The 10,590-nt window shown below is 44.8% G+C and overlaps 1 protein-coding gene across 1 annotated transcript; it reads left to right on the forward strand.

The window, feature by feature from the left end:
• The first annotated feature begins 226 nt into the window (after positions 1 to 226).
• Positions 227 to 6,447, forward strand: KCTD12 (potassium channel tetramerization domain containing 12). Its single transcript, XM_006073849.4, has one exon. The coding sequence runs from the start codon at positions 469 to 471 to the stop codon at positions 1,447 to 1,449; it is 981 nt and encodes a 326-aa protein (XP_006073911.1). The 5' UTR covers positions 227 to 468; the 3' UTR covers positions 1,450 to 6,447.
• Positions 6,448 to 10,590: the final 4,143 nt, after the last annotated feature.

The raw sequence follows: 10,590 nt of genomic DNA on the forward strand, positions 1-10,590 counted from the left end.
CCTTCCACTCTGGAGGAGGAAGAAAGTTGGGCGGGAGCGGGAAGGCGTTAGAGTGCGGGGCGACGGGGCAGTAGGGAAGTCGGGGCCCCCGGGCTGTGCGCGAGCCGGGGTGGAGCCAGCCGCCGGCCGCGGCGTCAGCGTTTAAGATGCAAATCGATTCCCCGCTCCACCACCCCCTCCCGCCGGGGGAGCGAGGCTCCGCCGCTCCGCAGCCGCCCCCGCCTCCTGCGCGCCGCGGCGCCCGGGCGGGCGGCTCTACTTAAGCGGCGCGCCGACTTCCACCCGGCACTCCCCTGGAGCGCGCGGGCGAGGCGGGCGGAGCGCAGCGGGGCTCGCGGGGGCGCACAGAGGCGCGCTCGCATCGTGCGCTCGGCTCCGCGCGGCTCTCGGCGGCAGCCAGGGCGCAGGGCTGAGCGAGTGTCCGAGAAAGGCGGCGGCAGCGGCGGCGGCCCCGGTCACCTCTTGGCCATGGCTCTAGCCGACAGCACTCGTGGATTACCCAACGGGGGTGGCGGCGGCGGCAGCGGCTCCTCGTCGTCCTCGGCGGAGCCGCCACTCTTCCCCGACATCGTGGAGCTGAACGTGGGGGGCCAGGTGTATGTGACCCGGCGCTGCACGGTGGTGTCGGTGCCCGACTCGCTGCTCTGGCGCATGTTCACGCAGCAGCAGCCGCAAGAGCTAGCCCGGGACAGCAAAGGCCGCTTCTTTCTGGACCGAGACGGCTTCCTCTTCCGCTACATCTTGGATTACCTGCGGGACTTGCAGCTTGTGCTGCCTGACTACTTCCCCGAGCGCAGCCGGCTGCAGCGCGAGGCAGAGTACTTCGAGCTGCCCGAGCTCGTGCGCCGCCTCGGGGCGCCCCAGCAGCCCGGCCCCGGACCGCCGCCGCCGCACTCCCGGCGCGGGGTGCAGAAGGAGGGCTCGCTAGGCGACGATCTGCTGCCGCTCGGCTCCGCCGAGCCGGAGCAGCAGGAGGGCGCCTCGGCCGGGGCGCCGTCGCCCACGCTGGAGCTTGCTAGCCGCAGCCCATCCGGGGGCGCGGCGGGCCCGCTGCTTACGCCGTCCCAGTCGTTGGACGGTAGCCGGCGCTCGGGCTACATCACCATCGGCTACCGCGGCTCCTACACGATCGGGCGGGATGCGCAGGCAGACGCCAAGTTCCGGCGAGTGGCGCGCATCACCGTGTGCGGCAAGACGTCGCTGGCCAAGGAGGTGTTCGGGGACACCCTGAACGAGAGCCGGGACCCCGACCGGCCCCCGGAGCGCTACACCTCGCGCTATTACCTCAAGTTCAACTTCCTGGAGCAGGCCTTCGACAAGCTGTCCGAGTCGGGCTTCCACATGGTGGCGTGCAGTTCCACGGGCACCTGCGCCTTCGCCGGCAGCACCGACCAGAGCGAGGACAAGATCTGGACTAGCTACACCGAGTACGTCTTCTGCAGGGAGTGAGCTCCCCGCTCCCCCTGGCGACTCCAGCGCGCCTGTCCCCTCCTCTCCTTTTTGCCCTGGAGGGGACTCTAGATTCCCCCTCCGACCCACCACGTTCTCGCGTTCTCCCGTTCCCCACCTCCCGTAGACCCACTGCCCCCTCACTTTACAGGCTGCAGCCGCAGATCCTATCGGCTTCTTCGTCTTCTCCGGACCCCACTGAAAGAGAGCCCAGACGTACCCCTCCACCCCATGTTTCCTCTGTCCCCGGCCCCAAACCAACCCTCCTCTCGAGTTGTCCTTCAGTCTGGATCTAGTGGGGGGTGGGGCAGTGTGGCCACAAAGCCACAGAGTAGCCGTGAATGACTGAATTGTTCCGACCCTGATTGGACCCTGTCCACTTGTATAGAAGATTCCTTGAAGTCTTCTCAAAGCCCTGATGACTCACTCGCGGTTTAGGAGACTTGGTAGCATTATGGGAATAGTTTAGTTTCGAAAGGTCATTCATTACGCAGTCTTTTGACCTTCTTTAAAGGTAGAGTTTTAGAAGTCTGAACGGAGGACTCCGGAGCCGAGCCGGAATGAGTTCAGTGCGGAGGTAGTTCAGTGACTACACGTGAAGAAAGTTCGGAACGGTTACAGGTAGAAGTAGAAGAATCTCGTGCTGGCTCTACGGAGGAGCCTCTGGTTTCCGTGCCGATTTAAAGATCTTCGCCTGTGGCTTAAACTTGCGGGAAGTTCCCCTCCTGCCTGAGGAGGCACCCTTTCTCCTGGGCTCAGCGCCCGAAGCCCTTGGTTTTCGACGGCTTGACAAGGCAGCCTTTATTGGCAAGACGGGGAAAGAGAGCATGACAGCCCAGGTCACCAAGCACTGCTGTGACTGTAAACGGAGCTGGGTGGTAACGCACGTCGTGGGTGTTAGGAAAGCCCGTATTCTTGCAGTGAAAGGCAGTAGTACCTTAGCTCTTAAGACTTAGGGGGTAGGGTGGGGAGGGAGGAAGGAGAAGGGTAAGAGGGGTGGGAAAGGGGGGTAGCAGATATACTCATTTATTGTTGACAGTTGGAAGTTTGTACCATCCGTCTGAGTACATGCACATTTACAAAATAGCAGGCAAGAAACAAGCAGAGTGTTTTGTAAAGATCAATCACAGATCTCCTCTTGCCTGGCAGTTGATTGAACTAACTGTTTTGAGTCCTAAACTTAGAAGTTGCTGATACTTATATAACCTAACCAAAGAGTTACCCAGTAGGGTTTTAGTTTTTGAACTTTTATTTTCTTGTTGATTATAAGTTCTGATTTTAAAATGTATTACCTTGAGCAAAATATGTTTGAGTTACTTAGATTAGTTTTCTTATTAAAAAAATCCTTATTTTCTCCAAGCCCAGCCAATGTTGACTTCTGGGCAAACCTGAAAATGCCCTTTTGATGCAGGTGGTTTGAAGTGAAGGTGAGTCTTTCCAAATGACAGAGCTTCAGAGAAGCAGAAATGCTGAGGGCTGCCATCTGTAGATAACTGGAAAGTGGGAATATTTTTAAATGAAGGCAAATAAGTACTTCAAAGTGAGCTAGCTGAGCAATAAAATGGTGTCCCAGGTAAATGCAGCTGAAGCAGAAGGAGACCTGGTTGCCTTATACCTTTACTCTACCATGGAATAAATCCCCACTGTATATCCTATCTACACTGTAAGTGAAGGGAAATGAATCCTTGTCTTTCATGCTATGAGGCTCCTTTGGATATTCTGTGATTAAGGAGAAGCCTTTCCTTTTTCATTTGTTTCAGCATCATTCTCTGAAGTATGTTTTTAAAAGATTTTGTAAGAGTCTTTTCAGTGTTGAAATTAGCGCTATTTTTTTCTTCTTTTTAAAAATGAATCTTGTACTATATCTTCCTATATGTCCATAACAGATGTTAAGAATTGAAACAGTTTTATTCTTAGCCTCATGTGATCCAATCTGTATATACCATATATAAACATTTTACACGAATCATTTAGTTTTTTAATTCATTTACTAAATGCTATAAACTTTCCTGTATTTACCCTAGTAACTTGCATCAGATGGTGTATATACTAAAGCAACATGCTTTGATGAGTTTCTTATATCCTTGTCTATGGGGAAATTGGGTTAGGAAAAAAATGCATAATTATAAAGCTGAATTTGCTCCATTCTTTTTGCTTGGCTATTAGTTGTATTCTAATATGTTGATTAACTGTCTTTGTAAACCAAGGTACCTGCATTTTTAATCCACTAATTCTTTTCTTTTTTTATTGAGGGAGAGAAGGACTTGAGGTCTTTCACTGGAGGTTCATTTTTAGAAAGGTACAGTTAGCTTTATATACAAAGACTGTAATTTTAAAGGAAGCAGAAACAAATTCAGAAAGTCATGTTTGCTGGTGTTGAGCATGTTCTCGGACTAGGTAACGCATTAGAACATACCCCTGTTTCAAACCTGAAATGATTTAGGAATGTCACCCGCTGGCCAAAAGTGAGTATTACAGAGATTTCTGTACCCCATGTGCTCTTCTGTATTGTGCAACACAAAGCACGTAATTGAGAACGTCTTGGGGACAGATGAAAGCCACTGACATATGGCAAGACTCTGAGCTTCTGATTTTCCTTGTTGAATCTGCTCAACTCCAGGAGTCATGGGAAACTGCTCGAGTTTTGGTCTCTGTCTTTTTAGACTTGTCTAAAAAGTTTTATTTTGTAAAACTTTGAGTTGACTGTTTTACTGCTTGGCAAAATTTTCTCCTTCCAGACATCCCTGGTGGCCTGCAGGTCTCCCCTCCTTCTTTCATTAGCTGAAAAACTGGGAATTGAACCGTTAGAGACAGTAAACTGGCCTCTTTTCGTATGATAACTGTCCTCTCTAAAGTTGGAAGTTGATACGTGAAAAATTTTATCTTCAACCCAAAGTAAAGGCTGGGTAGGAAACTCATGTGTCCCTTGGGTGGACACTGAAACTGAGGTAAGATGACTTGGCCACTGCCCTTTTGGGTCCCTTATTCACCATATGCTTTGAGCCATGGAAGGAACCTTACTGGCCTACATCACGGGCTGGGAGTGTTGATTGTCATCTGTAGGTTGGATGAGATTCTGAGGGTATGTGTGAGTAAGCCCTCCAAAGACAGTAACTTGGAAGAGTGTAATAAATGATTCAGAAATTATGACTGCATTCATCTGACTCAGTGCAGTATGTATTTACATATGTAATGGCTCAACTACCATTTGGTCCATAAATACTACTGAGATTTTAATAACAAATTTAGCTTTTTGAAAAAGAATAGTTGACAGTGGTGGTTAGAAAAACAGGTACCATGTCCAATGCTTTTGCATCAAGAGTTTGACAAATTGTCTGTTTTTTAATACATGTAGAACTATGATCCATGCTCATTTTAATGTTTCAGATTATGTGTTTTGGAAAATACTCCTTGAATGTGTGAAACTTAAAATTTTTTTCCCTTTCCAGACGATTTTTATTCTTGTATTTTATTTGGTTTTGGTGTTGATAGCAAAGTAATTTGTATTAATACTGGCCCAAATTGTCTTCTCTTTCAAACCAGATCCATATAAATATATATATATATATATATATATATATGGCCTGTTGCTTCTCTGGGGAAATGCATAATCTGAATTCTCAGACAAAATGGGCAACTGGCAGTGCTCATGACACATTTCCATTTTTATTCGATTTTTCCTTGTAATGCTATTACATTAAAGCCATGTAAGTTGAAGCTTTGATAATTTTTTACTTTTCAAATTATGGTAAATTCTAATCTAATAGTCAAAAAACAGTTTTATACTCCACATGGAAAATGCTAAATGATAGTGCAGGTATTTAGAAAAGTATTGACTGGGGTTGAATTCCCTATGAATTTCTTTTATAGTCTAAATCATAAGTACTTTACTTAGTTGACTTAAAATTTTTATTGTAAACTGAATGTTTTTATTCTAAACCTACCAGAGTAAATTCTTTGGATTTTTTTTTCTTCTGTTTTTCCTTATTATAACTCATTTAAAAACTGAATTAGTTTTCTTAGATGACCTAAATCTCTCTCTTGAGAAATAAAATATTCTTCTGTTTAGTGGCTATGGTACCTAAAATAAGCCTTCCTAAAGCCAGAAACATGCTACGTTGAAGTTAACTTTTCTTCGTCACAATTTTGAACAATAAACATCTAAAAGGATTAATGTTTGAAGATTAATATTCTCTACTGGGACCCTTGAAACTTCGATGGAAGAAATTCAACCAGAATATTTATATTACAGTATAATCTCGTGTGGTAGGAAGCTGAACTAGTTGATCAAGAATTCTTGTCACCTTAGACATTTTGTGATTTTTTTCCCCCAAGTTTTTAAAAAAAATTTAAACGTGTTTTGAGGTATGTGGACATAATTGTAATGTAAACTATTATACAACTGTCTTTGTGACTTCATAGGCAGGTGAATTTTGCTATTACTACTGAATACAAATGATAATTCATTTATGATCACTCAAACAGCATATGTGACATTTAATGACAAAGGTTAAAAATATCCATTATGTACGTTAATTTTGAAGTTATAAATTATGTGTTGTTTAAGTTTTTCTGGGCATCTGAAAAACTCTTATCTGGGAGATGATGTAAGATTCCCACAGAGTTACCTGGGATTATGAAATTGTTGAACATGTTATATGCTCAGTGATATGGATCATTGAGCCATTTCCTCAGTGATTGAAGGAGAAAGGGGGAAAAAAATCATCATACAACTACCAGACTTTCTAACAAAACAGAAAGCCAAGGAAAAAACAATCATTCTATATTTTAAAAACTGACGAAGTTCTTTTCAGACATGCCCAAACTTAAAAGTGAGAATTTCTTCAACCATCTAAATGCTCTAGAAATTTTGTTCTCTCTGTTCACAACCAGTTGTATAATAGAAATACTCGATACTGTTTTCCTCCCTGTGTGTGAAGTAATGAATCATTGATTATGTGACTTGTTATATATTCTATTAAACACTAAAGAATAAAACATCTACTCCTTTAATTATTCCTCTTGGCTCCAAGGTATAGACTGGCTCACACACTGGTCTAATTTCATTTAAGGGGCACTCTGAATACAGCATGTGTGCATGCTGCCACTTCAGTCATGTCTGACTCTTTGCAACCCTATGGACTGCAGCCTGCCAAGCTCCTTTGTCCATGGGATTCTTCAGGCAAGAATACCAGTTAGTTCCTGTTAGTGGTTCAGTCGTGGCCTACTCTTTGTGACCCCATGAACTGTAGCCAGGCTGTTGTGTCCATGAAATTCTCCAGGCAAGAATATTGGAGTGGGTTGCAATTTCCTTCTCCAGGGAATCTTCCCGACCCAGGGATCAAACCTCGGTCTCATGTATTGCAAGCAGATGCTTTACCATCTGAGCCACCAGGGAAGCCCCAGGAATACTGGAGTGGGTTGCTAACCCCTCCTCCAGGGAATCTTTCTGACCCAGGGATCGAACCTGAGTCCCTTGCGTCTCCTATATTGCAAGAGGATTCTTTACCTCTGAGTCACCAGGGAAGCCGCTTAAATACTGGTAATGCTTCCTAAATTATTGTGAGGTTAATACCATTAGAAGGGCTCCTCCTTGGAAATTAGCCAGCTGGGCCAGGAGAGAATGGGCCTTTTCCCCAGAGTTTTTTGTCAAGAACCCCTGTTGTCAAGGTGGTTTGGTCGTTAGTGTGGAGGTAAAGCCCTTCACAAACATTTCCTTTGACCACAATCTTGGCAACACATGTGAATTATTTTGAACAGAGGATGGGGTTGTAGATAGAGATGACCTCTTCAAGTTTATAGGGAAAGGAAAAAGAAGCTGTGAGATAGGCCTTAATTAAAAGTATAATGCATGAAGATAAAAATCTAAAGAATGTGGGAAGAGGCTCTGCATTTTTTTTTTTAATTTTATTTGCTGTTCTTAGTCGATCAGTTGTGTCTGACTCTGTATGACTCCCATGTACTGTAGCCTGCCAGACTCCTCTGTCCATGGGGATTCTCCAGGCAAGAACACTAGAGTGGGTTGCCATGCCCTCCCTCTAGGGGATCTCCCCAACCCAGGGATCGAACCCAGGTCTTCCTCATTGCAGGTGGATTCTTTACCATCTGAGCCACCTGGGAAGTCTGTTTATTTTATTATCTTAGTATAATTGCTTTACAATGTTGTATTAGTTTCTGTTGTACAACAAAGTGAATCATCTGTATGAACAAATATATCTGCATTTTGGATATAGGGGCTCTTTCTTGAATCATCCCTGGTCACTGATGTCCCACTGTTCTTGATCGAAAACACAGTGCCCCCGGGTTGAGAAACCACAGACGTTGGAGCTGGCCACACCAGTCCTGTGTTGCTGGGCTGTGACACAGGAAGCTATGCATTGGGCGGGGTAGCAAGGTCGCCTTTGGCCTTCCTCTTTGCTTTTGCCTGTACTTCCTCTAGATAGCTTTTGTTTTAGTTTCCAAAAATATAGGGTGAAAAATTTAAGCAGCATAAGAGTGTATATCATAAAAAGTAGATGTCCACCCTTCAGTAACCCCTAATTTTTTCCAGGGGTGAAAGTGAAAGTGAAGTCGTTCAGTCGTGTCTGACACTTTGTGACCCCATGGACTATAGCCTACCAGGCTCCTCCATCCATGGGATTTTCCAGGCAAGAGTACTGGAGTGGGTTGCCATTTCCTTCCCAGGGGTTCAGTTCAGTTCAGTTCAGTCGCTCAGTTGTGTCCGACTCTTTGCGACCCTATGAATCGCAGCACGCCAGGCCTCCCTGTCCATCACCATCTCCCGGAGTTCACTCAGACTCATGTCCATCAAGTCAGTGATGCCATCCAGCCATCTCATCCTCTGTCGTCCCCTTTTCCTCCTGCCCCCAATCCCTCCCAGCATCAGAGTCTTTTCCAATGAGTCAACTCTTCGCATGAGGTGGCCAAAGTACTGGAGTTTCAGCTTTAGCATCATTCCTTCCAAAGAACACCCAGGGCTGATCTCCTTCCCAGGGGTAATCATTGGTAAATCTTTATAGAAATATTCCATATATTGAACAAATGAATGAATATAGGAATGAATGAATACATAAATAATTCCTCTCTCTTTTTTGTGTGTTCAGTAGGGTTTATATCCATTCCTTGCCTTGCTTTCTTCTTTTAACCACTGACCCTGGAGCTCTTGCAATGCATGCTTGGACATGTAGCAGTGATTTACCTCATCTTATTTGATGGTGTCCTAATATTCTGAGTGATCTGCCATTGTCTAGATGTGGTGTCATTTATTTTGCCAGTCTTTTTTTGATGGACATTTAAGTTTTTTATTCTGCTTCAAAAAGTGCTCTATTGAATATCTTTTTACATATATGCAAATATATCTGAGTCTTTTTTGTATGAAGTGATGTCAAGAGAGAAAGCACCTGGAGATGCTTTTTTCTTCTTTAAGTGCTGTGGAAATAATAGGGTTCATTGGAAATTCTAAAGGGAATGAGGATGGTGGTAGTGTGAAATAACTACAGAGTCATTAGACAACAGTGTGAAGTTTTATGTACCATTCACATTGAGGACAAGCCCCCCCTTGCAAGAAAAAAAAAGAAACCAAAAACCCAAACCCCACACACACCTTTGTTTTTTTCAGTTTATGAAAGTCCTCCTCCCTCAGTTTTTATTCTAGTTTTTTTTTCATTACTTATGGCTGATGCTTGGTTTTTAAGAATATAGTACGTTAGAGGAACTATAATGTTTCCCATACTTCTTAATGAGGCACCTCTTGGGGGAGTTGGAAAAGGATGGGAAATTATAAAATAAATATGGGGCACCTTCCTGGAATATTAGTTGGACTAATTGAGGAATTAAGGAATTAAGTAATTTACTTGGTAACTGATTTACAAAGACTGATTCCATTTTATGGAAAGAATGGTAAATTTACGTGAATTTAAAAGACAAATTCCTAACCTTTAAAGATACCCTGAAGTTGTAGAATTCCAGGGAGGACTTCACCTTCCTTTGTCGATGAGAACCTGGTGATGGTGGTGGTGGTGATGCGGTTGAGAACTGTTGGTATCTGCTGGGCTAGTGTTTTGATGGCTAGGTTAGGGGAGATGTTAGTCTCGCAAGCTCTTTGCTCTGCTCACTAAGTAAGTTTCAAGGTCAGTGCTGTTCTGAAGCCAAAAAGCACCTCTGCTGCCACTTACAGGTAGGGTGCTCTCTGGGGCTAAGTAAAAAAGAGGCATAGAGGGTTACTTTTGGTCCTTAACTCTTAACTTGGCTTCTGTAAGATTTCTCTATGGGCAGTTGTTCACTAGTCATTCAAAATCTCATGATTTTGTACCTACTGTATGCTGGGTTGTGCCTGTCTCAGAGACACACGAGTAAGTAAGTGCTGAGCATTAGTAAGGGAGCTGTTGAATAATGACAACGTAACTTTGAAGTGCAGTGCTGGGATAGCCTGAGTAATTATAGGAGTGAGAAAGGGGGATATCTAACTCTGTAGGCTTTCTGGAGGAAGAGATGCCAGAACTGAGGTTTCAAGGTAAAGAAGAAATGGAGGTGCCTTCTAGGCATAGGCCAACTTAATGAGGAAAGACCCAGGGATGGTAAGAACCATAAACTCAGGGGAAAAAGCCAACCCCCTCCAATCGCACAACCCCAAACACCAAATCAAACCAAAACAAAAAAGTCAACCAATCAACCAAACAAAAAACAGCTGGAGAGGCAATGTTTGTGTTCCTGTTTAGTCACTAAGTCATGTCCAACTCTTTTGTGACCCCATGGACTGTAGCCCGCCAGTCCATGGGATTTTCCAGGCAAGAATACAGGAGTGGATTGCCATTTCCTTCTCCAGGGGGTCTTCCTGACCCAGGGATCGAACCCATGTCTCCTGCATTAGCAAATAGATTCTTTACCACTGAACCACCTGGGAAGCCCATGAGAGCCTCACATATGATATTGAAAGATTTGAACATTATAGTTCTTAGGGATGAAGAATTTTAAGTAAAATGTGAAGTAATCAAAGGGTTGCATTAGAGAAGGTAAAGGCTGCCTACTCCAATATTCTGGTCTGGAGAATTCCAGGAGAGTCACAGGCAGAACACATGAGTCTGCCTGTGGGGTAAGGTTTTGTTCACCTTTCTTCTCCCTTCAAACATTTCAGGTCATGCA

The sequence above is a fragment of the Bubalus bubalis genome, chromosome 13 (genome assembly GCF_019923935.1).
Source record: "Bubalus bubalis isolate 160015118507 breed Murrah chromosome 13, NDDB_SH_1, whole genome shotgun sequence".
NCBI lineage: Eukaryota > Metazoa > Chordata > Mammalia > Artiodactyla > Bovidae > Bubalus > Bubalus bubalis.